The 18,120-nt window shown below is 39.0% G+C and overlaps 1 protein-coding gene across 2 annotated transcripts in view; it reads left to right on the plus strand.

Moving 5' to 3' along the window:
* The window catches only part of ADCK1 (aarF domain containing kinase 1), a 114,660-nt gene that overhangs the window by 35,850 nt on the left and 60,690 nt on the right, over positions 1 to 18,120 (plus strand). For both annotated transcript variants that reach the window (XM_063290179.1, XM_063290180.1), the window contains exon 4: positions 14,963 to 15,166. In XM_063290179.1, coding sequence (XP_063146249.1) covers positions 14,963 to 15,166 — 204 coding nt within the window. The remainder of the gene's footprint in view (positions 1 to 14,962; positions 15,167 to 18,120) is intronic.

Raw genomic sequence — 18,120 nt, forward strand, 5'->3', positions numbered from 1 at the left:
TGCCTTAACCTTAATATCTGCTCAGTTATGAATGATGTAAGTCTGTCTCATCATGGGCCAGGGATGAGATGAAGGCACTGTTGTTAGGACACAGCTAGCAAATGATGTTGCCAGAGCATGTTTCTTCCATGGTTAAGTGCAACTGAGGACAAGGCTATGAACATACAGTACACATATCACTTCAGGTGTCAGATAGAGAAAGAATTCTCTTCAGCATTATGGCAGAGGAAGCTTTAATAAATGGCTGAATACTATTGGCTACTAACTCTGACCAGATAAGAATGTGCCACCCTCTGCCCTGTGGTATGGTTGTACAATTTGAGGGAACTTCCTTGCTAGCACAACCCATGAAGGAGTCTTAGAGGACGTCACTGCTGATTTTTTCCAAATTAAATAAGCAACTTTTATCACATCACAGTAGCATTCTTCAGAGCATCAGTATAAGTGAATTAGACTACCCCTTTTTGTGAGTTTGCACTTTAAAAAAAAAATCCCCACAACAGGTGACCCCAGACAATCAGTTCAAAAGGCAGATGACCACTGCTTTAAAGCAGCACTCTGTGCAAAGCAATATTGTTGCAGTTTGTCCAAGGTTTTCTTCCCATTCCAAAAAAAGCTTCTGATTTCTTACTTTACCCTCTGGGTGCTAAAGAATTTATTTTGAATTGCTCTTGGTGTTTTTGAATTTACTTTCCTGATGGAGTTAACAGAAGCTGCTACTGATGGTGTTGTTTTTTGTTACAGATCCTTCCATCACTCTGAAGCTTCTGTAGCCACCCACACTTCTGAATCTGAAAAAGCCCACTGGGAGGAGTTCCCAACCTCATAATGTCTTCCCATGAGATTTAATTAAAGCATAGGAAGTCAGAGGCTGCCAACCACCTAGATGATAGTACAATGAAGACAAACATTCATATACACCCTTGGTTACTCATGATTGTAAACTAATGCAAAAACATTATGAACAACTTAGGAGTGTTTCATCAAAATACTCTTCCTTTGGAAGACATTTTAAAAGCAACGTTTTCTTCCATCAGACTCAAAGAGAATTGATAAAAGGATTGCAGGATAATTTGTGTCATTAATGCAAATTGCTTCTTGAAAATTTATACCCTGTTGGTGGAGAGATGAAATGAATCCCCCAAATTTCTCAGGGATGGATGGAGTCATCACCAGGATCCAAATTTCTTGTCATAACAAGCAATGCAAGTTCTGCCCCTTTTGTATACGTATATGTGACATCACAACAAATGTTCAGGCTTGGGGATGGAGCATATCATTAGCTGTTTTTATATCCTTCACCATGCTTCTGACCTAATAATATGGAAGAGTGGAATGGTTAAGATTTATTGTAACTGTTATTGCAGTTTTTGTAAATTAACAGTCCCGCGGGATTATTCTAGAAATATGGGGCACAGTATCTTCTTTCTTTGTTTCCTTAATACAATTCTCTCATGCAGATGCTATTATACATACAAACAAAGAGTAAAAGAGCTGGTACATCACCGCTCATTTTCTGTTGTCTGTCTGGATTAGCTCTCATTGGAGGGAATTGACTGATTATGTGACATCAGACTGGTGTTGATTCTTACCAACCTTATCAATAGATTTTCTTCAGGATGATTGTCCTCAGTGTGGTCTTTCAGGTCTTCGCTGTGCACCCATTAATTGGGTCCATCCATCTTGCTGCTGGTTGTGTCTTCATCTCTTTCCTTCCACCTTTCCCAGCATTATACACTTCCTTAGAGAGCTAGGTCTTTGCATAATATGACCAAAATATTATATTTTGAGCCTGGTCATTTGTGCCTTGAGTGAGATCTCAAGTTAAGTTTTAGACATATTAGAAACTATACAGTATATAAATGAAAAAGGAAAGGTTCTATCTTGTCCATGAGGAGGAAGAAAAAATAAAAATCCTTATTAAGGTAATTCCTTCAAGTTGAATTGTTCCTGGAAATTTGAAAGCTGGCATATTTTGTAAATGTGTAGTTGAACTAATGAAAATGTTGCCTTAATATGGATTAGGGATTTAAAGATGAGAAGCTTTAGTTGCTGGTTCTTTCTGTGCAACTGGGATTTAATCTGAATTTACTAATTCAAATCCAGTGTTCTAGTGATTGGATAGCATTGATAAGTGCAAAAAGGTGAGATATTCCAAATTCAATTGGTTTCAGTACAGTAACATTTTTGGGGTTGGCTCCAGCTGTCTGTATGCCTGAGGAAACGATTGACTAGAAAAGTACACAGCATATATTGAAGTGAATGAAATGTTCAAGGATGCAGTGATAGAGTCCTACTTTGGAAAATTTCTCAGTGAATTGTGTTTCAAGTATAATTAAAAAAATAAAACTTAAGATACCAAGATTTTCTAAGAATGCCTTCTATGAAGAGTTGATTGTGTTTTACTGGTATTTAGAGACCAGCTTCTTCTTATACACACTTGCCCTTAATAACCCCTATTGATAACTAATCGCAGCCCAGATTAGTTAATTACCCAAAATCAAGTTGGCTAATGAAAATATTTTTAATTAGTATAAGGCAGATTAAAACTCAAGGTCATTGGTAATAAGAGATAATCAGAGCACAAATGACCAAGCTTGGAGCAAAATGAAGACGGAACGTAGCACAAGCTGTGTGTACATCAAACTGCAGTGGAAGAAGGTGCAGGCCAAAGTGACTAGAGGCTTTATTCAAGCTTTTGGTGCAGGTGGGTGGCCATTGCATCCACTTACCCCATCCCCTCCTGTCTTCATGATATTTTCAATATGGGTTCATGTTGGAACTCAGTTTGGGTTCACGTTGGAAATCTTATACAAAAGTTTGCATAATCACTTTGGAAAATCAAGGAAGATTTTTCTCATGTCTAAAGATCATCTATCTGCACCACATTATTCATCTGAGTCCTTATGAATTACAGCATGAAATTTCATTCTAAGTGCATAATACTATGGCAACCCCTCAAATTTAATGTAACAGCATGTTTTGTGCCACTGGATGTTTAGTTTGCAATAGTTTGCTAGACAGGACCTAGGAAGTTTGACACTGCACAGGTTGACCCAGGAAGAGAATGATATTTGCCACATTGACCTTAGAGACTTGGTTGTTATGATTCTGAATATAGTATATTCAGTATATCCTAACTTAGATTTTTGGACTTGTTTTGCCTAGATGGCTATGATGAAGGGCTAAAATGAAGCAGCTTCTACATTTAGATCAATGGGTCTGTGTGGATGGTTATTGAGGTATTATTTGTAGCAGTGGGTATGACAATCTTAGGGTGTTTTGTGACTCTGAGAGTTAAAATCAGTGTACCTCAATCTGGCCCGCTCAGATGAAGAATAGTAAACTAAGGGTCAGTACAGACAAGAGGGAAGTTCATTTTGTCTAGATCATGGATAAACGATTGGCAGCATTCCAGATGTTGCCGATGTATAACTCCTAAAATCCCTTATCACTGACCATACTGGCTAGAAGTAGTAGTTTAGCACCAATTGGAATGCCACAACTTGCCTACTCCTGATCTGAGCAAATGCTGTTTATCCATTAGCATAAAGAGTTGGAATTTCCCTAAAGTGTAGACTAACCTGTGACTTGTGACCTTAGCCTGTTGTGGGCTCAACCTCCCAGATTTGCTCCTGTCTGCCTATTCCTCAGTTTTCAGCATACGCTAGTGCTGGGGAAATACTAATGGGAATAACCTTTCATCCAAGCATTTTCCACAGGTAAATCTGCCCAGCCTGCCAAGTAGCTTCTTTGTAGGCTAGGGCTACTATGATAGTGATGGAGAGAAAGGTGTATGGGGAGAATAATCTCTGTAAGCGTTGTTCCCCAGCTGATCCATGTTCTGGCCAGCCCTCCAAGTGTGGGGCTGGCACAATTGGATTGCCATGGAGAGGAATGCATGTGATCAGAGAATCTGGGCATTTCTTTCTCTCAGACTAAAGCATACCTTTACCAACCTATCATGGAGGAAGTTGTGCAGGAAGAGTAATTCTTCATTCATCTTTCTCCCCATTTAAAATTCAGATCAGCAAACTGAGCTTCAGGGAGGAGGAAAACATGATGGGATTTCAGTGTATAAAGAGGGGAGAGTTGTAGAATTATATCCCCTATTGAGGTGGAACAGAAGGAATGAATCTGTCTTTATTTTTTCTATTAGAAGAATGGGTATTTAAGTAGCCATATAACTGTTGTTTTTGTTGCAAAAGATTGACCTCTCTGGAAAAAAGAGTTCTTGCCTTCCCTCCACCCCCATTTATTTAAGACCACTACCTACAGCAGTTCCGTCTCTTACCTCTCTCTAATCACCTCTCCTCTTTCTAATGAGTGCAAGTTCACACAACATTTTAATTCTAAACCTGAGCTAATGAAGTACAAACACTGAATTCAAATAACATGCTTTACTTAAAGAAAACATATTACAAAGTGATGCTGGGTTGCCATAATACATGGAACTACAAGCTATCCAACCTTATTTTAGCCTAATCTAGCATGTCGTGTGAACCTAGCCCATTTTATATATTTATAAAATCCCACTTGCCAAACTTTACTCTGATGAAGCAGACTGTGATAGGGAAAAGAGTGTGGATTTATTCTCCAGAGCACCTGAAGGTAAGACAAGAACCAATGGATGAAAGCTGTACAGTGAGAGATCCAAACTTGAAATAAAGAAGAATTTCCTGACTATGAGAGCTATTAAGCAATGGAACAGCCTGCCTCCTGGAGTTGTGGGTACTCCATCACTGGAAGTTTTCAAGAAAAGACTGGCCAACATTTGTCCGGGATGGTATAAGGACTCTTGCACGGGGCAGGGAGTTGGGCTAGAAGACCTCTGAGGTCCCTTCCAACCATATGATTCTGAGCCGGTCTGTCTGAAGAAATGTAATAAAACTGTGCAGGTGCAACGTGCCCTGTAGTTGGTTTTGCAGTTATGTATGTGTCTATAATAGGGGGAGTTATGTTGTGCAACTCTGACTCTGCAGGCATCAGCCAGTGGTTTTCCAGTCACAAATGCATTTCCCCACCTGGAAAAGACTACTTAAAGACTGACAAAAGAGTTTTTATAAGCTTCAGCTTGACATGGATGTACTGGATGGAATAGCCTTGCTTTGGCTTTATGCTACAACTCCTATAATCCCCAGCTGGCTTGTGAAGGAGGAAAATTCCCCATGACCCAATTTATGAGTGGAGACCACACAACCTGCTTGAGCCAAGTTTATCTGAACAGATCACAGGGTTCTGCCCACTGAAGGAGGGTACAAACAAATGTTATATGGTCATATAATAAATGTTGACCAGTAATGATACCAAATGTCAGTCATAACATGGGTTAGATTTTCTGCTTATAGTGAGATAGGCAGAAAAATAAAGTGGATGAGTCAGTTTTTGTGGTTAGTTAGTTCCTAGTTCCCATTTAAAATAGAAGTGCTGATTTAAGATAACTCATGAGCCAGCATCTGTGAATGCCTAAGCAAGCTATTGTGGCTTACTTGAGATCAGGGGCCTTGGTAGTTTGGAGGTTTTGGTTCAGGCATTTGTTTTACTCCTTCAGTTGACAGTTGTTGAGGTAGCTTTGCAAAGAGTTAAGAACTTCAACTAGTGCAGATTGGGCTGCAAGATTATTCATGGGACTAATTCTAAGTGAAGTTTTTATGGCTGTTAATGGCTTGGATCATCTGATGAATTACCTTCTCCTATTTGTATTGAGATCTTGAGATAATCTTTTCTGGCCCTTTTCTGGGTATAGTCACCAAATGAGATATGACACTATTGAAGAGAATAGCCTTTTCAGTGGTGGCACCCCAGTGAAGAAATGCCTTTCTCCCAGAAAATCCTGCTTGGCATTTTTTAATATTCTTGCTTTGACAGTTTTATTTCCTGGAATTTTTTTTAGATCTGTGCACTTTTAAATCACTGAATTTATATCAGTTTGTCTTTTTAGTGATGTTGTGATATTAATTACACTGCTTTATTACTAACATAGACTAGCCTCCTTGCGGTACACCTCAGGCAACGTGACTTGTCATGGCTAAATAGTTTACACATCTGGCTGCTGGACTTCACAAGGATTTCCCAGCAAGAAAAAGCAGCACCGAACTGCTACGCCATTCAATAAAAACAAACAAACAAACAAACATTGAAAATGTTATGTTTGATTGATATTGTATTTTAATGTTTTACTGTTATAAGATAGCTAGAGAACATTGTTAGTGAATGACATATAAGAAGTATGAATAAAATGATACCATAATGCATGTAACTTGAGATAAAATCCCAGATTTGTCAATGTGACAGATAAAAGGTAAAGCAAAAGTTATTTAATTAATTTTAGGCTGAAGCCAAGATGAAACTGCATTATCCCAATATTCTAATATGTGTTTATTGCTTGATATTTAGTGATTTACTGATGTTCCTACTTTTCTCCAGCATACCAATTAAAGGGTAGCCAATGGTCAACACCATTTCAAGGAAATGTAGGTTGGTGGGGATTTGTTTTCTCTTTTCTGTAAGCACTATATCGTAAGTTCTTTGTAGCCGCTACCCTGACCATCTCCCCTTTCTAACCCTCTCTCTGTCACTTTCTCTCTCATGGGTAGATTTAGCCTTTATCATATGTAGCTTTTAAGTTCCAAACTGCAAGAATTTTTTTCTTCTTTTAAATCTGCCAAACTCATCAGAAGATAAAAGAACTAAGGAACTTGATTAAAGCCAAATGTGGTTACATTTTCTAGCATTGGTAATTAGGCAGAACATATTTACACAATGGGCTCTGAGTAAATATTGCTAGCATTTTATAAAGTGTCTGTAAGGAAGCTGCTTGGTTGATTTAGCAGGATGTATTATGAATTCAGTTTAGTAGCAACTTTTACAAAAAGCTTTAAGATATAACAATTTGCAGTCATTTGCAGCTCAACATGAGCTCTTGAGTTCATTTTGAGTGTATGCATTGAACTTTGTTTTTGAAGATTTATGGAATGTGCAAGGAGAACTGAAAAAGTGTGTGATTTTTCACTGAGTCTTATAGTATTTTTTGTGTATGTATTAGTTTTCAAGTTTTAATATCTGTACGTATTTGTGTATTACATACTGCTGTCAAAGAGTTATAAAAAGAAAATATGTTTATGTGTTTTTCCTACCGGCATTAAAAATACTGGCATTAGGCTCAGTGAAATGGAAAAGGGTCTCAAATCAGCTCCCATGTCATATCTTGATTGGAAGCCCACAGGACACAGTGACAAAAGGAGGGAACACATAGGCCATATTGCAGCACCATAGATAACTCTGTGAGCAATTGACTTGATCCAGCAGTCTGGATTTAGAAATCTAATACCAGATTGCTGTTCCCAGATTCAATCCCTCCTCTGGGAAATGGAAGATCTTAAAGCATTAGAACATGGGTGTGGGGCCAGCACTGCTCTCAGATAATTCCCTCCAAGCTGTTTGGTAATTCTGCTGATTGCCATGATATTTAGAACTACTAGATCTATAAATTCTGCTTTATAGGGTGAATAGTTGAACCATTCAGGTCTTGTATTGACTATCCAACTACTAGGCTGTTCATTGGAAGGAATGTAAGAATGTTTCCTTTTCAGTTGAGCTTTGTTTCAGTTATTGAACAAAGTTATTGAACTCTGGCATGTTCCTGTATCTTGGTTTTTTCCCTGTGTTGCTCCTGAATCTTGCCTTTTTGGTTGTCTCTTGTTTTGACGTACTATACAGTTCCAGCTCAAGAATTAGTTCAAGCTGCTGTCCACAGTGAGATCTTCACCCATGTACAGTACATATGGGTCTCTGGCATGAGTAAATTCTTTGGGAATAAAGTATATGTACTTTGGAGGTCCCAGTTCCAGAGTCACTATTCAAGAGCTTTCAGTATAGTGAGACAGGCTATTGAAGAGAAATGTGTTCACAAATTTGGGATAACAGGAGGGGTACATCTTACTTTTTATGAGATGATAATATATAGAACTGTTCTGATTCAGGAAGGTTGTATTACAGTGCGCTCAAGATCTAGTGATAAGATTTGTACTGTATATCTGAGTGAGATTTAAATTGAAGCCAAGCCCTAAGAAAGTTGAGACAGTGATTGATTAGTGGCTATGAGTTTGCATCTTGTAAAATGATCATTTTTGCAGTCTATAAAGAAAAGACTATTTGAAAATATTTCTGTTCATTCTTGCTATCCCTCCTCCATTGTACTATTTATAATTAACAGTCATGTTAGTTTGTCATCTGTCCTACTCAGTGAAGTAATATGTAACACAATTGTTAATTGTCATTTCAGGTTTTTTTATTTGTTGTACTAGTACCATTTGTTGTCCTAGTTCCATAGGTAAGGACGGTACTAGGCCAGGTAGTACAGTAGTAAATGTATCTATGTGCAATGACCAATTACCCTCCCTCCTAGCTTGTATTAATTCAATTAAAATCTTTACTGTTATTGTATATCCTTCCAGATTTCAACATTACAGACATTACTAAGTTGATGTCATGTTCCACTGGGATTTCCATCCAAGAGTGAGGATGGCTGAAGGGATCAAGCTAGAAGCACTAGGTTTAGTACCCTGAATAGCTGTTACAAATTTCCATTAAATCTCAAGCATTCACATCCAGGACCACAGGGAATAGTACTAAATCCCAGTATAGACAGGTTACTAGAACATTGACCTAGAAAGTGTCAGGCTTCTCCTCAGCAGGCTGGGCTGAAACTAATTAAACATACACAAAAAATCCAGAAACTTCTGATGCTTAATTATTGTAGAAAAACTAAAAAGCCATTACAAAAGAACTGTAGTAACTGCTGAGTACCAAGTGTGAGTACTACTTATAGTAATCAAAAGTCATATTGGGCTAGCAGCAATTCTTTTTTGGGTGGGAGATACAGTTTTCATCTGTTCCTTATTATAGGAACTGATACAGTATTGGGTTGTTTACTTTTGACTGTGTGAGAACTAACATTCACAGATTTAAATGGAAATCCTTCCAGTAGCTCACCCTCACAAATCCTGTTTCAGGTTTTCGAAAGAATCAGTTTGGTTTATAATCTCTGGCTTCTTAAAAGAAGGGCTCAACTCTGAAGAGTGGAAATTGTGGAGGGCGATACTCCTGGTTCACTGGATAAATCCCAAGCCCATTCTTTGGAATCAATCAGCAACATCTACCTAGGATGCCTGGGACAAGCTACAAGGTCCAGAATAGAGGGTCCCACTGGAGAATGACCAGGGACTGTTTCTGTCCCCTCCTCAGAACTGCTCCTATGGGCTTCTGAAGGTTCTTGGGACTGGATTATGAAAACTGAGCTCTGCTTTTTAATGATACTTTCTAATTTCTTTTCACCTAAAATTTATACCAGGCTTTTTACTGTACTGCAAATATAATCTTTGTTAACCTGATCTCTTTCCCCAGAAGCATGAATTAAATGTTGTGATAACTATTATACTTCTGTGTAGAGCGCATGATGATTCGTCTCTAACCATTCACACAATCACAGTCAGGAGGCTGGGATTCCTTTAACTGTTTTAATGAAGCATAATGAACGGTACAGAAGGCAAGCTGCGAATAAAGATTTCCCTCTCAAACCTAACTTAAAACTACATTCCCTTAGTTAGTCCCCTTTCCTGTGAAACCATGTCACTCCCCCTCCCATCCAGATGGTATTCCTGGCATATCTCAACCCTGTGTCCTTGATGTGCTCCATAGCCATAATAAACCACACTCCCAACTTCACACCCCCTCCCATCTGGCAACGTGGGATAAGGAAATGATGGGAGATGCTCTGATAAGGGTTTCTGTGAAACCTTTGATCAGCGGGATCTGACATAACGCCCCCCTAAGAAAGACTAAAAAAATAATCAGAGATCAAATAAATGAAGCAATGAGGCTAGGAAGGCAAAGGCTTAGAAGGATATTTAGCATGAAATTTTCTGGTTGAAAGAGGAGCATTAACATGACATGCATTAACCCACTCAGGATCTGGAAAATGCTTCCATTGAATTAAGTACTGTAAAGATTTGCGAAAAAAACGAGAGTCCAGAATGTCTTTAACTTCAAAATGCTGATGGCCATCAACCATGATGGGTGGAGGGGTTGCTGCAGGCTGGTGCCACTTGGAACGGTCCGGTGCAGGTTTAAGCAAGCTGCAATGAAAAACAGGGTGAAGCCTTTTTAGGGTGGGGGGTAATTGCAATTGAACAGTCACAGCATTAATAACTTTCGTGATGGGGAAAGGTCCAACAAACTTGGGGGCAAGTTTCTTTGAGGGTTGTTGGGAGTGTAAAAGTTTGGTAGAGAGATAAACAAGATCCCCCACTTTAAATTTCCACTCTGGCCGCCTGCGATGGTCAGCAGTTTTTTTCTGAGTTTCATGGGTGTGATCTAACACCTGGCGGATGACCGGCCAATTAGTGGCAATCTGTGCAGCCCAGAAACCTTTGATCAGGGGGATCTGACAGATGCCCACATGGCCCCCTATATGTTCCATACAGCAATATTAGTGCACGCACTGCATGGTAATATGCTTTGTACTTCATTACATATGACAGCTCACAAATCATCCCATCCAAACCAATTTTTTTTATGTTTTGGCCAATTTCATGGAAGTTTTACCTGATTTTAATTGTATGTAAACTGCGGTGGCGCTGCGGGTTAAACCGCTGAGCTGCCGATCGGAAGGTCGGCGGTTCGAAACCGCGCGGCGGGGTGAGCTCCCGTTGCTCGTCCCAGCTCCTGCTCACCTAGCAGTTCGAAAACATGCAAATGTGAGTAGATCAATAGGTACCGCTTCGGCGGGAAGGTAACGGCGTTCCGAGTCGTCATGCTGGCCACATGACCCGGAAGTGTCTATGACAACGCCGGCTCCAAGGCTTAGAAACGGAGATGAGCACCGCCCCCTAGATCGGATTCGACTGGACTTTACGTCAAGGGAAACCTTTACCTTTTTAAACTGTAACCTTTAAAAACTATTATTCTTGGGTTTTTCCCCTTGTTTGATATCTTCCTACAGCTGATTGCTTTAATACATGTGTTTCCTCATACTGCCAGTGTTATAAAAGACTTAATTCCACAGTTCCATACTTTTATTTTTATATAATTTGTTTTGGTTAGTTCATTATTTGAAGAGCTGTAGGATTTTTTTACCTGAAAATAGCCTAAGCCATATCAGGGAAAGATCATGCAACCTTGAAAAAAATCTTCATAGTAATTTTCAACAGGGGCATCGAATCACTACTGCTTTGCTATATTTTGTGCATTTGATCTGGCATGTGTTGAACCTGAACTCTGAGAAGAAAATTGGTATGATTAAAATTTGAATGAGATTTCAAAGAAGAGCTTGTTTGGGATATTTAGGCCCAGCTGTGTAAACAAGCAACAACAAATAATTTCTTTCTGATGATTGTAATGAATTACAATCTGATGATTTGGGCAATTCATAGAGATACTTTACTGTAGCCAAGAATTGAAATACTGTACTGTACTATCCTCTGTATTTGGCATATTTTACTTCCCACCTGAGATTATTCCTTGTGTGTCAGTACAGAGATATTAAGTGATCCATTACAACAAATAAGAGTTTTAAGAGTTTGCTTGACACAGTTTCATTTATGCCTGAGATTTTCTGTATTTAACCATATAAATATTGTCATTATATTTAGACATTTAATTAATGTTATGTTATATACTACATTTCTTAATTCTAGTATAATGGGTGCATTGTTTTTAAATTTTCATTATAATAAAATTTATTTACATCTATTTTCTCTTGAGTGCTCTGGCATTGAATTTTCAGTCCATTTTTAATATGTCCACTTTTAGATCAGTAGAAAGCAATATTGTGGCTGATCTGTATGCAGTATTTGATTTCATTAGGTTTAATTAAAATATATGCACTTATTTTAACTTTCTCTAAACAAAGAGAATTTCTTCAGCTTCTTTATTCCTGAGATACACATGTTCTATTACCAGTTTATGGGTACATCTTTATATAATCCAGAATTGAGGAATCTGTGCCCCTCCATATGTTGGTAAATTAAAACTTCCAGCATCATCTCCATTGCAGAAATGTTTGGGAATTGTAGTTCAGCAATAACTGGACAGTAATACTTCCAACCTAGGTTGTAGGAATACTCTGGTCTGGATTGAAATTTAAAACTAAATTAGATGAGGTACCATTTATGTGATTAAGAATTATGTAAATGTCTTTTAAAAAATAAATAGCAGGCATAATGGATCTGATAAAGTTAAGAAACCTGTTGAGAAGTTTCTGTGCCTACTACAGTGCAAATAGCAGGCTTGGTGTCCTAATTCTTTTGGGGACCATCATAGGGGACAGTTAAAGCTCTCTCTCAGTTAGATTTTACACCAACTTTGGGTACCATTTACTTTTTAAAAGTCTAGCTGAATACATGAGTGGCATATCTTCTAATTAGCCTTTAATTTCTTTTCCAGGTGGTCACTATTAAAAATATTAAGGTCATATCCCAGTTGAGTAATATTCAGAGTAAACCTACTAAAATCTATATTGTTAAATTTGTTGTTATGGCTGTTATTATGGCTAAGTTTGGGTACAACTCAATATGTGTGATGTTTCTAGTATTAAATATTATCCATTACATTAATTAAGTGTTTGGGAAAGAAAGGAAATAACTTCAGTCCATGTTTTTTATTCTGTTCCTTGCTTTGATATTATGTAAATGCTTATATAAATAAATAGATGTTTATACAGTCCTATAATAAGTGATTGTAAAGTACTGCATTTAAGTCTGTTCAATCTGTTGAAAACAGGATTCAAATCATGATCTCATTTGATTTGAGAAAATCTTTTGTTACCAGTCTCCATTTATTCTTTGTTGTTATTAAATTTATACTCCATCCTTCTATTTGGTCCAAAACTTAATGTATGTTTAAACAATTAAAAAAATGAAAAATGTAGAACATAACCATAAAATAAATATAATTAGAACTAAAACTAAAAATGCAAAGCAATATCACTAAAATAACAAATAGTTAAAAAACTGACTCTTGAAATTTGTTTTTGCCATTTTCCTAATTACTGGGAGAGGGGGGGGGCAGGCGTACAGTACTTTCATGGGGAGAGATTCCGTAGCCTGGGAGATGCACAGGAGAAGGCCCTTTCCAGTAGTGGGCCATCTGGCAGAGAAGTGTCTTGAAAAAGACCTCTGCTGATCTGAGGAATTGGACAGCTTCAAAGTAGAAAAGACAGTCCCTCAGGTAGTTGGTCTCTAAGCCATTTAGGACTTCAAAAGTCAACACTAGTGCTTTGAACTGTGGCCAGTAAGCAAATGGCAACCAGTGCGGATCTACATAGGATCCCTGTCCCTTGTACTCTGAACAGCCCAGTTGTCACATTTTGCACCAACTGCATTTTTCCAGATTCATATGGGACGTGCATTGCAGTAATCAAGATGGGATGTAACTGAGGTGTAAATAACCATTGCTAATATCAGGAGTGGGTCACAATTGGTACACTACCTGTAGTTGTGCAAACACTCTGCTCTTTACAGTCACCACTTGCAAATTCAGTGACAGCAGGGATAAAAAAACATTTCCATGCACCATCTTTTGGAATAATCTCTAAAGTGTGTTCTGTGGCTTCTGTCTCAGCATTTAAGAAATCAGTAGTACTCCTGTATACATTGTTAACCATTATTGTTCAACCTAAGATACTTATGGGACTAGTATGCATAGATTCGTTTGTCTCTAATTAGACAGAGTTGTCATCTGATAGTACTTTGCTTTATCTTTGCAATGATGCTGATTGTGATTTTCTTGATGCTTCCTAGTAAGCAGCTATCAAAAACGTTTTGAGGTAGCATTTTTAGGAGATGACTTAACATGTTTAAATGTATGTGTGCACATGTATGTTCCCAGCAGGCTCGCCTTCTTGCATATTTTGTAGAGCTACAGGGAATATATATTTTGTTTTTTCAACATGAGTTATTAAGAATATAAAGAATTGGGGCTAAAATGGCCTCTTTTCTTCTCAAATATACCCATCTTGCCTTTCTTTTCCCCTGGAATACAGGTGAAGTCTGGAAAGCTATAGACAGACCTCCCCTACTTTGGCTGGCTGTTGATTCCACCCCCTCCCTTCTCCTCTGCTGGAGACAGTGTTGAGGACAATTATCCAAGCTGCATAAAAACTGTTTCCCTGTAATAGGCTGAACTCCTTGTACTGTGACAAACTGCCCAGCTGCTCTGGCTTCCTCTCTTTCTTTTTCTACCTCCATCTGCACCTTTCCATTCCATTTTTTCATGTTTCTTTTTTTTCTTCCCCCTTGGCATCTCTGTTACTCAGAGAGAGGAAAGGGATAAACAGCCCAGTCAAGGGATCATAGAAAACTGACCTTTTCTGTCCTTCCTAAGCCATACTGCCTGCAGCTGTGCTTCTTCATGGTGAAAGCATACTGCTTGTTGGGAGAGTTTTATTACCTGGTGGTGATGCTGCCCTTTGGCATGCCATGGCTCAGCCCACACCAAGAAAACTTACAGAGGCTTGTAAAATGGAGGAGACAAGCAGAAATTGAACACTGCAAGCATCAGGCTATGAGGGGTGGGGCTTGTGTCCACTTCATTTTGCTGCACATTTTTGAATCCCCTTAAGGAATATGTCAGGGGAACTGGAAATACTCACTCCTGAACATCAAAAGTCTGCACATGCCATGGGTGTCAGTTCCTACTGATATGCCTGTGGGGGTAGTGCAGGTGCAATGCAGGCATTGCAAGCGGAGACATTGACCTAAGGCCCTTTTGGGGGTGGGGGGAAGATTCCTGCTTTTTTCTCAAATGTGTTTTCTATCCTAATGATCAATTCAGGAAGCCTCCTGATTACAATTGTATCTCAAAGCCTTGGGAGAGGATACATAGAAAGATGCAGTATACAATTTGGAGAAAAGGTTTCATGCAAAGTTTCAGAGATTTTTTTCCCCTTCCTTTCTCTCTGCAGGTGCATCTGCGTTCTGCAGAACGTCTCCGAGATTTATGCTGTGCCAACCGAGGCACCTTCATCAAAGTAGGACAGCATCTGGGGGCTCTTGATTATCTCTTGCCTGAGGAATACACCCGCACCCTCAAGATTTTGCACAGCCAAGCTCCTCAGAGCAGCAGGCAGGAGATAGAGCAAGTGATCCAGGAGGACCTAGGCAAAGGGGTATGTCAGGCAATAGCCCTTTGTGGGCTGTCATTCAAGCAAGACAACAGAATGTAGTTTGATTAGTCTAACGGACCTGCTTAGTGGTTTTCTATTAAAAAGACACAGCTATGTACACGACAGTTATACATTTTCTGTTTTTTTCACCCCCTTCAGATTACAAGCATTTTCTGCAACACAAAATAGTACTTCTGTTGCAGAAATACTCCCATACTTTTTTGTTTTGTCTTATTTTTTTGCAGTGCTCAAAATGAACTATTGGGTCCTTTGAAACACTGGTTCTTTTCTCTGGCTCTCTTGTTTGTTATGATTGCTTTGTGTCATGTTCAGAGTTGGTGAGTAATTGTCACAGAAAATCTGTTAAAGCTTGCACACTTGTCAGTGACAGGGTAAACTGACTGCATTATTTTGTATATATTAATTTAGTGGGTTTTTTCCTAACATCCAATTCAGGGGGTCAGGGAGGCATGTCTTATTAAGGCTAGCTGTAGGAGTTTTCTCTTCAAGACCAACAGTATTTACTGCAAGCAAAGCTATTAAAGTCTTTATTGTAAAAGCCCAGTTAGTTCAAAGGGATCCAGAAGTGAATTGCTGAATCTGGGATGTAGAATAGATGAGTGGCATAAATAGAACAAAAAGGGAAGGACCTGTCAGGAATCCAATTACTTGATAAGACTGATGCAATTTGGGGTCACATTGTGTCCTTAAGTTAAATCCAAAGAAGTGATCTGATTGGCAGCAGTTTTAACAATTGCACCACAGTGAAGTTGAATGCTGAGCATAGTTCATATGCTGAACGGTATGCTTAATGCAGTTGTGGGACAAGTAAACAGGGGTGCTAAGATACAGAGGCATAGGAGGATCATTGGGAGATATACAGAAGGTAGACAAAACAATCTGGCAGGCTGCATTGCAGTAAAAATATCTAAAACAGTCTTGATCTGGCCTGGCTAATCATGGAAGGCCTTCTGTCTAATTGGCACAGAATGGCTTGTGGCCCTTTAACTATTTATTTATTTATTTATTTACTCTGCTGCCCATCTCATGTATAATGACTCTGGGCGGCTATCACTGACCTGCCAAACCTTCTTTTGCTACAGCAGTCCTCTGCCTGAGAGAAGTTCGAATCCCAGAAGCAGCTGTTTTAGAAAGAGACATAGTTGCAACAAAGCAGGATACAGGGACATTGACACTTATTGCTGCTATAATCTCATCATCACCATCACCATCACATCATTCCGTCTCCAAGTTTTCCAGAAATCTCTTAAGACCTGGCTCTGCTCCCAGGCCTAGGATTAAGGTGCATGTGGAGCCCCTGTCATGTTTTTTTAGTGTTGTTGTTGTTGTCCAGGCAGTTATGTTATATTTTTAACTGTGTTTTAATTATATTTATGATATTGTGTAAACCACCAGATTCTTTCTGGAGTCGGACGGCCCTTACAAATCTAGTAAATAGATAAATCAATACCTTGCAGATAGACCAGGCCTCCAAAAGGCTGTAGACCTCACTGGGGAAACCACTCTGGCTGAAGTGATTTTCATATCTGGCAGCTCATAAAGACAAGACAGATTTCTCAATAGAGTCTCCCTTTAAATACCTGTTAGCTAAGGGACTCTCATGGCTTGGGCATTTGGCAGGCATGCGTGTTTTGCTCAATCATTGTCAAAGTCGATCCATCTTTTTGGAAAGTTCTGCTGCTTTTTCTACCTCTAACCTAGAACTTAAAAACAGAAGATCATAAAAATAGCTCAGCTGGTTCTGGCCAAAGCCTATCATAGTCCACATTTTGTTTCTTACAATGGTCAACAAACATGCTTACAAGGAGGAAATGGAGACATACTCTTCTCCCATTGTTCCCTTGCAAATAGAGATATGCTGTCTTCAACCAAGAAATAACATTAGATCTTGAAGACTGATAGCCGTCAGTAGGCCTGTCCTCCATAAACTTATCCCCTTTTAAGCCATGCAAGTAAGTGGCCATCACTGCACCTTGTGGTGACAAATTTAGCAGATTAATTATGTATTGTGTGAAGAAATACTTTCTGTTGCCTCTTCTAAACCTACCTCCCGTCAACTATTTTGGATGATATTTGGGCCTAGAGTTTCAGAGAAAAACTTATCCATATCTACTTGCTCCAAGCATGCATAATTTTATACACCTCAGTCATGTCCCCATTGTCTTTTCCAAGCTAAAGACTCCCAAAACTTCTAGTTCTTTTTCCAAGAGAAGGTGTTCTATACACCTGATCAAATTGGTTGCCATCTTCTGCAGAAACCTCATCCGATCTCTGCTTTGTTCTGCTGGATGACTGAAATGCTGGTGAGTTTCCTTTAGGCCTTTCTCTGCATCCCATTGGAAAACAGGACAAATACAACTGAAATTGTAGGCTCACAAAACATGGAAAATGGCAGAGAATAAGGAACAGCAGTTGGGCAACACAGATCGTCTGTGGCAGAGCCACTGAGCTTTCTTCCCCATGAAGAGCAGCTTCAGCTAAAAGCAGCAGAAAAGTTGTTGTTGGCAGAAAGCTATTCCTGGGCAGTTTGTGCTGCTTCTCACTGCACTTTACCATTTCTAGATAAGCACTGTCAGCCCTTTACATTTGCACGCTCCTTAATTAACCCCTGGTGAAAAATAAATAAATCCCTGTAATAACAACATAAATCGTTGCTGCCTTTCACACTGAGGCCATATGGTACCAAAGGAGCTGTGTCATTGTTAACTCTTTGGAGCTGGGAGTTACACTGACTTTCAGGCACCCTTTGCTTCCTCTGTCTTCACTTCTGGTCATATTCTGGGTCTCTAGTACAGTTTGGGAAAGGTTGTACATAAACCAAAAGCTGGAATAACTAAAGAGAACCAGAGTAAGTGCCCCAGCCTGGAGACTCTTCCTCTTCAGAGGAATACAGTGACTTTAGGTTACAGTTAGGACACATTTTTGTGCACTGGATT

The sequence above is a fragment of the Candoia aspera genome, chromosome 1 (genome assembly GCF_035149785.1).
Source record: "Candoia aspera isolate rCanAsp1 chromosome 1, rCanAsp1.hap2, whole genome shotgun sequence".
Classification (NCBI taxonomy): domain Eukaryota; kingdom Metazoa; phylum Chordata; class Lepidosauria; order Squamata; family Boidae; genus Candoia; species Candoia aspera.